The following is a 14,823-nucleotide window of genomic DNA, read 5'->3' as shown; positions in this document are numbered from 1 at the left end:
GTCACAGGCGCCAGAGCGTTAGACAATACGACCACGACCTCGGATCTTTCGAAACCTACAGCATCTAGAATGGGACTGAGAAATAGACTTACAGGCTGTTTCACCACCCATTGATTAATTTTATGACGGATAAATGTGATGCCGTCTCAGTCTTTTAATAAAACAAACAAAGACGGCGTCACATTTATCCGTCAAATAAATTAATCAATGGATGGTGAAACAGGCGCTTAAAATCACACCAAAACAGACTACAAGACGCCCCTCGGTTGGTCTGAGAAAACACCACTTTGTAGGTATAGAGGCCCACGTAACCTCTCGTTTTTTTTTTATGGCATCGCAAGGCATGCGCATGCAGGGTCGCAAGGAACAGCTAGTATGAAATAAAACTAATCAGTATGGACTTAGAAGATTATAATTACTCATTTTAACATTTATATTTTTTTTAATACTCAATCAACTTCATTTCATCAAAGTTTTTCTAGTTCTACGTGTTCTGTCTCATTCATAAAATAAACAAAATCCTTCAATCACAGTACAAATCACACAACTGGAATATTGTTAATTACTACGCAGAAACCCATGATTCAGTCAATTTATTTAAAAACTAAACACAACTCAAACATTCAGTCCCACAATGGCATAAGTTCACAAAACGAAACAGAGATTAGTCTCTACCTGATCATCAATATACTATTTATGAGTTTACAAGTACCAAATTACAATAAATAGAAATACTGGCTATGTCCTACATAACTTAACAGGCAAATATACAAATACAATAACACATATTATGCCAAATAATATGACATAGCCTTACATATCATTTACTAAACTAGTTACCGCATAATACCTACACATAGGAATTCAGTTTACAAAAAAAAAAAACATAGCTGTTAATGATTAATTCTTGTGATTCATAATATTGCAATTAACATTAGGTACATTATAGATTAGGCTATCTTACAATCCTTAATGTTTCATTAGTCTTAAAGCAAACGCCAGTGCTGCAGCAGAGATGATCTTAATGAATCAATGAAAGTTAACTTCTAATAATGATGAGATCAATATCAATTTCTAAATAAAAAAATAGAACTGAGTTTTTTTACTTTCCTTCTATGTCCCTACACCTATTTGTGAATTATTACAATTCGGTGGGATTTGATACCTTATAATGAATATAATATAAATTTGTTTCCACAGAAAGAAAGGGTGGTGTAAATGATCCAAGGACATTAATGATTGTTGTTTAACCAGACAATAAATTAGGAAACCAAGACACATGCAAAATTCTATATTGTGATGATTCATCAACACATTGATGATTACAAAATATTAAAATGTGTTCCATACAAAAAGCTGATTGCCATATTAACTGCTGATGAGCTAGATATCATAAGAAATATCTTAAGTATCTAGCTTTCATGCACAATCATTTGTGATGATTTGTTTGTTGTATGCGACAGTCACATTTATATTATGAACCAGTGAGTGCTTAAATCTGCTGCTTAAATACTTAATCCGTAATTCTGCTTTAAATAACAGTTTATTTGGTTGTAGATATTTTCAAATAAATGATAATTTTACTTCAAAATACCAAATACTTAAGTATACATTATTTTGTACAAAAGAAATTTTAATGTCTTGTTAAGTAATTATTTATACATTTAAAGTCTACATTTGTATTGAAAATGTGGGTTACACTAGTAAATTAATGGAAAAAGTCCTTCGGTATTGATGTAATTATACACAATACACTTGCTTATAGTAAACTACCCCTTCATGGGAAATCTTTAGTTTGTAGACATAAATAATTAACTGATAAACAAAAGTTTCTAAAGCTGCATTAAAATATTTATTTATTAATAAACTTTACTCCAGTCTATATTAAAACACAAAGTCGATAATCTACATCTACTGTGCAGTTTATTATCTATTTTATAAGAGAATTCTTACTTAAAATTACTTTTGTACTAAAATATTTTGTTTCAGATGCTCAATCATCATCTAATTCTATAACAATTGGTTCAACATTATCTGTTGCTTTAGTATATTCCTCCTTCAACTGAGACAATAATGTACACTTTGGTATTTTAAGTTCATCTGCTTCATCAACAAGATTCTTCAGTTTCTGAAGTCGTCCAATATCTGGTGCTGTTGGAAGCAAAATATTTTTTGTTTCAGTCATCCATTTGTCAAAACTGTTGACTCTGAAATCTATTGTCTGCAGCATGATGTGCAGTTCATCCATATCATAACGATAATTGAGTGTTTTCTTTCCTAAGGAACATTGGCAAGCCTGTTCTGCATGCAGCAAGCAAGCCATAAATTTGCACTCGGAGCAGTAAACGGAAGACAAGAAACAGGTTGTTTTGCACACTTCACATAATCGCTCATCATCACCAAGGAGTTCAAATGCAGTCCTGCAGACATTCTTCAACCCTTTGTTTGCTATCAAGGCTCTTAAGTTTCCTTCATCTCGAGTCGCTTGGACTAATTCTTTTTGTGTTTCCAATGCAGTCTCTAGGTCCAGTCGATCACCTTCCAAAGCCATTTTGCAAATTAACTCATCATGTGAAAAAACACAGAATCTCTTCAAGTTCTTGTAATGTGTGATACAATCTCTGCCAACCTTTAGCCAATCTGGGGGTGCAAAGTTCACAGCTTCAGCAAAATTATAGCCTTGGTTAAAACCAGCATGATAAGCTCTTGGAAAAGTGACCACAAACTCTCCTGCTTGTTGGTCAGTTCTGTAGATAGGCACACCAGCAGCCATCAGTATGTTAGGATTCATTATAGTGACCAATTGATGAAGTAAGTCAGGTTGGGATTTGAAAAGATCAGGTGCTGCAGCTTTCATAGCCTTTTCTAACAACTCTGCACCACTTCCAGGTACACCATACCAGGTTTTAGCTTCTCCCCAGTGCAAATAATTGATGGAATAACTCCAGTGATCTTCATTATGCCAGCAAAATGCTGAAAAACACATGCCTACATACATCCATGGGACTGTCATCCCAGATATGTCTGCATTAATAAATCTTAACACAGAGCCATTTAATACTGGAAGGTTGTTTAAATTCCAACCGGAATCAACATATTCTTGATCACCTGGGTAGAGATTTAAAGAAGACTTTGTTGGGAACCCTGAACCATGGTCCATAGAATGCAAGTCTGCACCATATTCTACTGTCACGTCTTCTTCAACAGATGAAATAATTCTCCAAAACTCTTTCTCTGCTACTGTAGTAGGCACGAGATGTCCAGACATTCCAAAATAATCAGATTTGAACTTGTCTGCCATTTCTCCAAATTGTTGTAAGGTGTATTCCCTCTCTGCTTGTGCAAACCCAAATGCTTCAGCAGGTTTGTGCACTTCCTCTGCTATACAGCAGGGACAACGCCAATCTCCTTCTGGCACCGAAGTGAGAGGGGGCCTGAGGCAAAATGTATGGTAAGTATCTGAGCAGCCATTACAAATCAAGAGCAAGTCATCCCTGTTGTCTTTTTGGCAAATGGCGCATGTATATATAGCTAAAGGATCCATTTCATACCTAGGCCTCTTCCTTGACTTTGTTATGTCAAACTCCTCATCATTGAGTCCAGGCATTTTTGGACCTGGGCCATAGCAAGCAAGTCTTCTCAGTTCTCTATTACATTTCATTTCTTCTGTTTCAGTTTTTGTAGTAGAGAAGTCCACATCTGATTTTATGTCAGACCCTGTCTTCATTTTTTTAATACTGGTGTGAGGTTTCTCATCCTGCATATCATTTTCAACTTCCTGTTTTTTAATAGACTCTAGTGGCACTTCACGAAATGTTGCTGGTTTGTTTGTGTCGTTCTCTTCTTTCATTTCGGTCTTTTTAACAGTCTTTAATATATCAGCTTTACTTTTTTCGAAAATTTCGTAAGGTAGAAGAATTTTTTCGTAATTATTTCTGAGAAAATTCATTGTATTGGCATTCTGACTGTATCCCATGGAGTGAGCAATTTTACGCCATTTTTTCGGTGTGTTACAATTTTCAAATCCGCCTTCTTCGTCTACCCAGAATTTAAGACAGTACAAATCCAATGTTTTGTTCTCGATCATTGGAATTTTCAAAGGAGATCCTTGAAGATCCCAAAACTTCAGAATTTTTTCAAGAAACAAAAGTTTCAATCGAGTAATGGCTTCCAACTCGTTAACTTTCTGAATCCGTGGGACAAATTTTAATTTATCTACGTCTAATGAAAATGGTGGTTGCCAGCGCGCAGGAGGCTTTATTTTGCATATGCCAGTTTTTTCAGCAACGGGTCGGATCTTAGCAATGTAGCCGAGAGGATCCATGAATTCTTCTGCTGTAGGCTCAAATACAGGAGCCTCTGGCGGCGCAGTGAAAGTAAACTCAGCCGTTTTTTGCATAGCATTTTTCTGAATTATTTTGCTATCCATTTCTGTACGTACAAATTATTATCCGCGCAAATAGTTATTTATACGTATTGTTCACTATTTCACACGTTGCAAAGCGTTCCACATATTTCACTAAACAACAAAGTCTACGTGACTTCTCGCCATGTGTAAATGGCTCCTTAGATCTTCATTATCTTGCGATAATAAAACTAAATGTCCACAGATTTTTAGATATCATTGATTTAATTACACATATATAGTACAAACACTCAAATAATAAACACTACACGATTATTAGTACACTTCAAAGACGCGATGTGCTTCTGAATGAAATATTGATATTGATTGATGTCGGGCAAATTTTAGTACACAAAACCCGTGCGTGTCCGTATTCTGGAACTAACGTAACATAATGGGCATGGGCATGGGCAATATAATCATTATTTCTTTACCGTCGAATGCCGTCGATCCTCTTCCTCTTTACTTTTTTTTTCTACACACACACAGCCGAGCCGGCACTTATTTTGGTTTTAGTAGCTTTGGTAAGGCGATGAAGCGCTTATAGCTTAGTAAAAATTATTGCTAAGGAACGTTTTGCTAGCAATTCTCCAATTTTCAATGAAAACAAAAAATAATGAAGTGAATGGTTTTGACGAAATCACGTTTTTTTGAATTAGCAATAGGTATCCTACATTATAATAATAATAATATTATATCGTGGCATCTACTGCGTTCGATTCAACTCAAACGCTTTCAGCAGAACTTTTACTGTCTGCCTGCTGTCACTGATTGTCATTACCGTCTCTGTCATTCAAATTCTGTCAGATCAGACAAATAGAAACCTAACCTACAGAACACTATTAATTAATAAAATAAGAATGAATAAGGTGTAATTGAAAACGATTAAACAATTATTGTGGATTATTGTTTGGACCCAGAAAAATGTTAAACACACTTCGCAAAGCTTGTATATCCAATGTGCAATTACAACAAGTCAGGCTAGGCCACAGAGTTCGCGGTAAAGCACCTATATTTTGCCGCACTTTGAAAGAACGATTGGATGAACTCAATTACAAAGATGAACTATACACTACCAGAATCGACATCGGCTTTCCACGACCTAAGTAAGCTGCTTAAGTGTGTTTATTCCTATAAAATAAAGCTTATGTAAACTTGCTTTCTTAAGTTTAGACGACCGGATGGCCAAGTGGTTAGAGAACCTACGAAGCTTGAGGTTCCCGGCCGGGGCAGATATTTGTATGAATAATACGTATGTTTGTTCTCGGGTCTTGGATGTTTAATATGTATTTAAGTATGTATTTATCTATATAAGTATGTTTATCTGTTGCCTAGTATTCATAGTACAAGCTTTTCTTAGTTTAGGGATTCCTACAAACTACTATCAGAACAAAACCACCACTTAATTGGGAAACACATTTTGCAAAAGTATAGGTAATGTTGCTTGCTCCCGATATTATTAAATAAGTTATTGCTAGTATCCATAGCTTTGCTTAGTTTGGGACTAGGTTAATTGGTGTCAGTGTCCCATGATATTTAATTATTTATTTAAGTCAAAAAATTGGGTTACAGGAACTCATCGTCGGAGCTTAGAGATGCAAGGTTAGATCACATGAAGAAGGTAAAAAGCGACAAGAATTTAGAACAGCTTGCTCGTAATCATCAGCTGAAGGTTAACCTAGATGAAGTTAGGAATGAATGGCTGAATACACTAGGTCCACACCATAAGAAGCAGGTTGCGGAACACTATGGCATATTCGAGCATCTTTATGGTGAAGGGTACTTTGTGCCATTCAAAAATTTGGACATATTTTATGATTTAAAAGAGAAGGCTTTGCCTGTTTACTGTGGGAATGTTATTAAACCTTCTGAAGCACTTAACAGCCCCACTGTTAGTTACGAGTCAGATGGTAATACTATGTGGACTCTAGTTCTGTCAAGTCTGGATGGTCACCTAAACGAAAACGATAAAGAATATGTACACTGGTTTATTGCTAATATACCGGGAAATCATATTGAAAAGGGTGACAGATTAGTTGAATATTTACAACCATTTCCATTAAAAGGCACGGGGTACCACAGATATGTGTTTGTGTTGTACAAGCAAAATGAAAGAATGATTTATGATCTACCTCAAGGTAAGACAAAAAGAGTTTAAAAAATTTGCAGTATACAGTCAAAACCGTTTATAACAACATCATTAATAAAAATGTATACCAAATTAACACAGGTTATAATGACTGTCCTTAACAACCAAGTATTGCTGTCTTTTCATTGTCGTTATAGACAGTTTTGGCTGTAGGTATCTCACTAGTAATATTATTCTCTCACTCTCTTTAATAATATAAATGTGAAAGCTTATCAAGTGTGGATATTTCTCCTCCACACTAAAACAGCTAGACAAATGTTTTTTTTGTGATAAAAAAAAAATTGCAGTATCATCATCCTCACCACTTGAGAGCCGCACTTTTGAAAGCCGATCATGGTACCAAAAGTACCAGGACAAAATTACTCCAGCAGGTCTTGCATTCTACCAAACGGACTGGGACAGCTCGGTCAAAGACTATTTCCACAATGTACTGAATATGAAGGAACCAGGTGAGAAATACTTCTCTTTTTGTGGTCTTTTTTTTCTCATACATTGACAGTGCACTAAAAAAACCACAGCTACAGATGTGTTTAAAAAAATATTGGTTGCATTTTATATTGTTTCTAACATTCCACATATCCAGAATGATTGTTATTTCTTTTCGATGTTACATTGAATGTGTAATTACTGAAACAATATTCACCAAAAGTGAGATTTATCTTGTGGTAAACAAGTGTGTTTTAAATTTATTTGTTTCTATTTATTTCAGTATATGAGTATGACTTCCCTGAACCATATATAAAACCTCAAAAATGGTTCCCTAAGAAGGAGCCTTTCAATCTCTACATGGACAAATACCGGGACCCGAAACAAATTAACAAGGAATATTTACTCCGTAAACTGAATGATGTGGATCCCTTCCAGAAGCCCGCTTCTCGGCTAAGGTTCCCCAATGCCCATGCATTGCCTAAAAACATGCCTTCCTGGCTTAAACTGCATGAGAAGAAAATTAGGATGAGCTGGGGAAGAATCAATGATGTTTAAAGTGTAGTTATTATTATTTGCAATAAAGTGTATTGCTAGTGTATTTTATTGTTATATTGTAAAGGTCCTTGATTATTGTATGTATAAGAAATATCAGAAACTTCTCTAATCCTACTTATTATAAATGAGATATTTTGCGAAGTTTGTTAATCGATTGTGCTATGTTAACCGATTTTGATGAGAATTGGTTTGGATGGAGATAGATTTATCCTAGCAAATTGCAATTCCCACGGGATAGCGATAAATGAATTATTTGCAGACGAAATCGCAGAATCTTGTCTGATAATTGTTAAATAAGTAACTGTTTTTCATGTTAACTATTGTTAACCTGTGATTGAAACGGCAGGCGTAATTATTGCGAATTTCGGTCACGAAATAGACTCGTTTGCGTTAACGGTTAGTGTGAACGTGGCTTTATGGAGTTATGAGTGCTGTGTGCTTCCCTACATTTGAGGATAATAATAAAAATGTCGATGAAAACGTGGGTAGTTGTGTGCCGGAATTAGCTGCGTCGAGCAGTCACGCCAAAGAGAATATAAACACTACGTTTTAAGTCACGCGAGCAGAGCGGTGGCGCGCACTGCGCGTTTTGCAGTAGCTGCAGCTGCGGACGGCTACGAATTACTTACTGAAAAATTTCGGGCTAAACTCGATTACGACGTGACTAATCCAGTTTATTTCACCAAGAGTGAATCTCACGGTAGTTTCATGTTCAAAGTTTCGACAGTAAGTCGAAAAGTGTGTGGAAGACCACTGCTGTGGTTTTTAATTAAATATCAGCGAGTGAAAGTGAGGGCGGCCTAAAGGAATGCAATTATTAAGACAAATTAAATTTCAAGATATTATTTATTACGAAAATAAACAGCATAATCAAAGTAAATAAAACAGGATTTAAAACTAAACTAATGTAAAGACAACCGACTTTGGAATTTTTAGCTGCATCATCTTTACATGGACTCTGTAATTCTAAAACTATATGATGAGACTAATTTTACAAATTTATAATTATAGTCGCCACACAATGTCGATTATCTACTGAAAATAGATTTTTTATTTTTAGTAAATGCATACAAATACAATTCATGTTGTGGGCAACTATCACAAGCACCCCCACCAGAGTTACCATAATATACCCATAACAATAAACAGTCTCAGCATTAAAAAAAAAATACACATTCCGTGGCTTAATCCCTAGGCATACGCGTTTCAGCGAGCGCAAAAAGTTCACGTACTTAGTTTATAGACATGCTTACCAGAAACGCTGATATTCAGTTGCTCATGACGTCTCTCTTATTAAGGCGATAAGAGAGGAACACGCATACCGACAAAAACTTTTTAGACAAAACAATCTGTAAACTTTGACTCGATTAGCAGAAATTTAGGTTAATAACTACCTATGTATGCATGTACATGTGAACTTTACATTATAGTAAGTTTAAGGTTAAATGGCGTTTTGTTGAGGTTTAGTCGAGACCGACGTCATCGTCTGTCGGGGGCTGGGGTCCCGCCCCAGGGGCAGCACCAGCGCCGCCGCCGAATCCTAAAAAAAAAAGTTTTTTCAATTGGCTGAACATGGGCTTTTAGTGTTGCCTCTTTTCATTTGGAATATGGAAAGTCAGAGCAGGTAGAAAATCGGCTAAAATTAAAATTTAATATATTTACGAATACCATATTTTTATATTATTTTTTGGAGATAAAGGATGCTATTGAATTACAGTACGATTACTTGGAGTTAACACTTGACAGATGGGCGTGCCTTCAGTCAATTTTCAACTTTGACTTCATACAAATAAAGCCATTTTTTGTATACCGCTACCCACGTTTACAGATTATGTAAAAACTATTTTATTTGTATGACCTCAAAGTTGAAAATTGACTGAAGGCACGCCCATCTGTCAAGTGTTAACTCCAAGTAATCGTCCTGTATATATATTGAGGAAAGTGAATAAGGAAGATGCTTGTAGCGAGAGGTATAAATTGGGATGTTAAGGATTCCATAAACGAAGTTCTGTTAAATAAACGACACGATGGGAAAAAACCGGCCAGGTGCGACTCAGACTCGCGCACGAAGGGTTCTGTACCATTATCTATACAACATTAGACATTAGCAAAAAAATCACGATTGTTGTATGGGAGCCTCCCTTAAACATTTATTTTAAGTGAATATACAATACAACTAAATATTCTGTGAATATTTCAAGCGTCTACCTGTTGCCGTTAACGAGCAAAAAACGGCAAAATATCACGTATGTTGTATCCGGAGCCCCACTTAAATATTTATTTTATTCTGTTTTAACTGTCTATCACGGCTCATGAGATACAGCCTGGTGACAGACAGGCAGTGGAGTCTTAGTAATAGGGTCCCGTTTTTACCCAAAGGGTACGGGACCCTAAAAAGTGAAAATAAAGTTGGGTAGGTAAGTGTAAACAATTTCCAAACAGTAGGACAGTGTTTGTGTGTACACTTTATTTTCTATTTTTTTTTGCGAGGCTTAGGTGCACCTGTGTGACTATGCCAGCCTCATTGGAAGACTCGATGGCCACATTCATCAAACACTTCTCCTGCAATGTCCAGATTATCTGGCTGCAAAGGAGTGCTTGATGAACCTGTAAATTCGTACTGCATCTTCCGATACCGGACACCTCAAAATAATATTCACTGCTCCATTGAACTGGTCCAAATCGCTCGAATACCTCTCACGGCTATTCCGATTATAGTTACATACCAGCAGAGAAGAACTTGTTTTGTAATTTTTCGATGGCAGCAGCCACCTTGGGATTGTTCTGGTACTTGACAAAGTTGGCCGGGTTGGACGATACGTCTTGGAACGCCATTGCTACGTCGGGGTCCTGTGCATGGAAACCGGGTTTAAAATATGTAATAGAAATGAGGTTAAAGCGGCATAATACGCCATAACAAAACCGTCATGTCGCCTAGCAAAAACTTCAAATTAGCATGTGGAACTTCTACAAAATGTATGCTTTCCATTAGTGTTCTGTTATAGGTATTTCGCAGGCATATTCAGATGGACACAAGTCACAATAGGGCTCCGTTTGGCCCTTTCTCCTGCGGAACCCTAAAAATAGCTCACCTGAATGAGAGCCATTATTTCGGGATCGCTCAGCAGAGTGGTGAGGTCGGGCATGCCGCCGCCAGCGCCGGGAAAGCCTCCCGCTCCGGGGAAACCGCCGAAACCGCCGCCGGGTGCCTCGGCCTGCGCCTGCGCTGCCCGAGCGCGCGCTTCTTGCGCATTGCGAGCTCTACGCAACTTGTCTTGATGCTACAATTTTTTTTTTTTTCAAGAACATGATATAACACAAGCTTAAAGTTCCTTTTCCACCAATGATGTGCAATGCACAGATGTGTTGCGGGGTATGTATTCTTCATTAACCGATATGAACGCTTCATTTACCTCGCCTCGCTGCGCTCAGCTGTTTCCACCAGAGATGAGCTTCGCGAGGCGAGGTAGATGAAGCGTTTCTATTGGGTAATGAAAAACACATTCCTTGCACATTATTGGTGGAAACGCAGCTTAATAACTGACCGGCAACAGAATGTTATAAGTTTGACCGCTATGTGTGTCTGTGTATCTGTGTGTGTCTGTCTGTGGCACCGTAACTCTTAAACGGAAGGACTGATTTGAATGCGTTTTATTTTATTTGAAAGCAGGTTTTCTAGCGATGGTTCTTAGACATGTTTCATCAAAATCGATTCAGCCGTTTTTGAGATATTGAACTTTGAAGTGACAAAGTCGGGGGTTTCCAACTTTTTGTTGGTTAGGTTATTGGTACCTACATTTTCCATCAGACCCGCATGCTCGTTTGCCTATCATAATAAAAAAAAACCTGCCAAGAGCGTGTCGAACACAACCAAAATAGGGTTCCGTAGCCATTACGAATAAATTTAGTAATATTTTTCTAAGGATTTTGTATTTTATACGGAGCCTTCCAAGTTTAGGTATATTTTATACCTTAGGCTGCTATTTACTCTTAAACTACTAATAGTTTTCAAGCAAACTTAGCCGTTATAGTTTTCCTTGTAAGATTGATGTACTTACTACCATCAAATTTTTCCACCCACCGGTTTAGATTTTAGAGGGGGGGAGGACGCTCGAATTTAATGAAAATTTTCCCTTTAAAGTTTAATATTTCGCAAACAAATCACTGAATCGAAAAATTGTCTTAGCAAAGACCTATACAACGATACCCCAACGGTTGGATGAGAAAAAAAAAATCACCCCCACTTTACGTCTATGGGAGGTACCCTAAAAACATTTTGGGTAGCTACATGAACACATTTGTTGTATGAATGTAGCTTTTGCAGGTGGTAGAACCTTGTGCAAGGTCCGCCCGGATTGTTACCACCATCTTGCTCGCTAATCCTGACGTGAAGCAGAAGTGCTTGCACTGTTGTTTCGGCGTGGAGAGTAAGACAGCCGGTGAAATTACTGGCACTAGAGGTATTCCATCTTAGGCCTCTAGGTTGGCAACGCATCTGCAATCCCCCTGGTGTTGCAGGTGTCTATATGGGCGGTGGTGATCTCTTACCATCAAGCTGTCATAAGGTAGCCGAGCAAACTGATTGTTTTTAGTTCATTTATAACCTGGTTAACTGTACTCACTTCTTTCTCCTCCTTCTTGCGCTGTACAGTCAGCTTGTGCTGGCGCAACTTCTCAGCGTTAGGCTTCACCTCATTCAGCCATTCGTTGGTCTGGTCGTCGTAGTCGATCTTCAACGACTCGCAGAGATCATGCGAGGCCTCTTCAAACTTGCCAAGAAGCCTGGAAATAAAAAAGGACGTGGTTAAAGTACGATCTGTAATTGTCGACCCGTTAACAAAAAATGTACCTACGCCCTGATAATTCAAATCCTCATGTAATTGCCATAAGGGCTTCAATTATCAGGTCTGCCATTAGTATATTTGGTATCGTTTATTGCAGGTCGAAATATACGGGGTCGCATATTAAGCGCACCAAAAAAAGAATTAACTGTTGTAGAATGCAGAGGAACTGCATAACAAGTTAGAAAAGTTGACAAAGCCTCGAAATAGTATTTAAAAGTTTAGTATCTCAAAACGAAGCCACAGACAGACATTGAGGTGAAACTTAACACCCCCCCTTTTTGCGTCGGGAGTAAAAAAAGCGGCCAAGCGCGAGTTGGTCTCGCGCACTAAGGGTTCTTTACAGGTCCATCAAACAGTCGGTTGCATGTTTATATTAGGATGGAATAAAATGCAGCTACTGACTCTGTGTAAAAACTTTTTCACTACATCTATATTGACAAACAAATTACTAAGTTATAATTTTTTTCCTAAGACCGACTCACGCTTAGACGATTTTCAATAGTAAACATTGTGAAGCCGCGAACGGCGGGACGTCGTAAACGCTCAATGGCGTTTATAGGATACCATAGCCTTATTTATAACTTTAGGTAAATCTGAAAGAATAAGTATTTCTGAAACTAAGAGCAGTGGCGATCCTTACATAGAAGCCCAAAAGCCGGGCTTGCCTTATAAACCGAACAACGTCCAAACGAGAAAAAAAGTTCGAATAAAATCACTTCAATAATTTAGCGCGCTTTATTTTACGTAAAATACTAAAAATTGCGTAATCCGCGGATGGCTTGGCTAGTGGCGCTGATTGCGACCAGCGGCGGCGCGGCGAGTCTACGCCGCGATAGTGGCGTACATTATAAATAGCATGACATCTCGCTCGCTCTCGTGGGCTTTTACGGGGCTTCCAAACGCTCTCTTCTCTTCATACTTAGGAAAACGTTAGTTTTGCAAATATCTATGTATAGCACTTTCTGTGCAATTTTGAATCTGGCTTACGGTGTGAAGTTTGTTGCGTTTGGTTTGGAACGCGACGCGAGTGCGCGGGCGAGATGAATAACTTCTAACTAACTTCATGATTGTTTATTTCGAACCGTGGGCCGTAGCGTAGGTAGCGTTGTGATTTGATGCAATCATTTCAAAAAATAAATAAGTGCTTAGGTATTCTGGTTCTAGTGTGGTGTAAAGTGCAGTGCCTGTGGGAGATAATGAGCTCGGAAACAGACCAAATTGTCCCTTGTGTGGACTCCAAGTGTATGTCTGTAAAATTCTATCTAGTAATAGCATGCCTTCAGTTTGAAGTTTACGGCAACAAGCTGGATGTAGGTACATTAAATTATAAAAAAAAATACTAAATTATATCTCTCGGCTTGCCATAGTCTGATACCCTAGGCACGCCACTGACTAAGAGGTATTTTGATGGAGGAGAAAGTACCTTTGTCGGGCGGGTTAACATGAACCCTCCCCGTGAACCAATTTAATTACAATAAATGCTATAAACAAGAATATTTCCAAGACATGTATGGCGGGCGCTTATTGGAATCGGTCATGCGTGAGATCGATACCGCAGGGTTCTAATCTATCGACACAATCCATATAAACACTAAATATGAAATGAACCAACCTGTATGCTCTCCCGCGAAACTTATAAGCAGCCGCACTGTCACAGTTCAGTTCTAATGCCTTTGTGCAGTCCTTGATACACGCATTAGGTTTGTTCAGTTTGAGATACACCTAAAAACAGAGAATGGTACAAATTAATCGTATAAGTAATATCGTTTCATAAAACCAACATTTAGAGAAAGAGCTAGAAAGTTTCTAGCAGAAATTGTTCCGACCGCGGTTCATAAATGATGGAATTTTAAGATAAAAACCAAAAACATTATACATAACGAAATTGAGAACAACTTCCTCTTTTAAAGTCTGTGAAAATCCAGCGCAAATTTACCCATGCTTGTATGAATCATACCGGAAGCCGACCAGACAACACGCAACAAAAATATGAAATTTCATAGTGATTGCTTCACAAATCTTTGAAAATATATAAAAACAAAAATCCTTACACCTTTGTACCTACATTAAGCCTCTCAAAATACACGAACATGTTTTGGCAAGCAATCTTGCATTTATTCTCAATCAGTTCCCATTAATACTACAGAATAATTAAAATGAGTACCTGTCCTCTTTTAGCAAACAGCAAAGCGCTCTGCGGGTTCAACACAATAGCTTCAGAGTACAGTTTAATAGCTTCCTCGAAGTTCTGCTCCGAGAAGGCTCTCATGGCTTCCGACCTCTTCTCGTCCGACTGGTCCCTCTCTTCATCTGTGGTTTCCTTCTCCTGGTCCCCCATTACTTGTGAATCATCAATGGGATCCGCTTCTATGACACCTAGTTTGTAAATAAATAAAAACTTATATTTAAGGATGTCTTGTAGGCTTTTTTTAAATCTCGAT

The 14,823-nt window shown here is 37.8% G+C and overlaps 3 protein-coding genes across 3 annotated transcripts; 1 reads left to right on the top strand and 2 right to left on the bottom strand.

The window, feature by feature from the left end:
- Positions 1-394: 394 nt before the first annotated feature.
- On the bottom strand, positions 395-4,777 carry LOC141431876 (lysine-specific demethylase 5-like). The gene has a single exon (XM_074093157.1). The coding sequence runs from the start codon at positions 4,427-4,429 to the stop codon at positions 1,994-1,996; it is 2,436 nt and encodes an 811-aa protein (XP_073949258.1). The 5' UTR covers positions 4,430-4,777; the 3' UTR covers positions 395-1,993.
- Positions 4,778-5,186: 409 nt separating this feature from the next.
- LOC141431874 (large ribosomal subunit protein mL38-like) lies at positions 5,187-7,581 on the top strand. Its single transcript, XM_074093155.1, has 4 exons — positions 5,187-5,511; positions 5,978-6,543; positions 6,842-7,003; positions 7,264-7,581. The coding sequence occupies exons 1-4, from the start codon at positions 5,330-5,332 to the stop codon at positions 7,536-7,538; spliced, it is 1,185 nt and encodes a 394-aa protein (XP_073949256.1). The 5' UTR covers positions 5,187-5,329; the 3' UTR covers positions 7,539-7,581.
- Positions 7,582-8,365: 784 nt separating this feature from the next.
- Positions 8,366-14,758, bottom strand: LOC141431870 (hsc70-interacting protein-like; the record flags this gene model as incomplete). The annotated part of the gene is given in 6 exon segments (XM_074093152.1): positions 8,366-9,078; positions 10,265-10,388; positions 10,631-10,819; positions 12,161-12,320; positions 13,995-14,104; positions 14,547-14,758. Coding segments are annotated over 6 exon segments (872 nt in total), but the record flags the coding sequence as incomplete, so codon positions are not given.
- Positions 14,759-14,823: the final 65 nt, after the last annotated feature.

The sequence above is a fragment of the Choristoneura fumiferana genome, chromosome 10, assembly GCF_025370935.1.
Source record: "Choristoneura fumiferana chromosome 10, NRCan_CFum_1, whole genome shotgun sequence".
Classification (NCBI taxonomy): Eukaryota; Metazoa; Arthropoda; class Insecta; order Lepidoptera; family Tortricidae; genus Choristoneura; species Choristoneura fumiferana.
This window is presented reverse-complemented; position numbering and strand designations above follow the sequence as displayed.

Coding starts and splice junctions, on each gene's coding strand:
- LOC141431876 (XM_074093157.1), bottom strand. CDS start 4,429: ATGGATAGCAAAATAATTCAGAAAAATGCTATGCAAAAAACGGCTGAG.
- LOC141431874 (XM_074093155.1), top strand. CDS start 5,330: ATGTTAAACACACTTCGCAAAGCTTGTATATCCAATGTGCAATTACAA. Junction 6,544..6,841: donor GATTTATGATCTACCTCAAG/GTAAGACAAAAA, acceptor AAAAAATTGCAG/TATCATCATCCTCACCACTT. Junction 7,004..7,263: donor ACTGAATATGAAGGAACCAG/GTGAGAAATACT, acceptor TATTTATTTCAG/TATATGAGTATGACTTCCCT.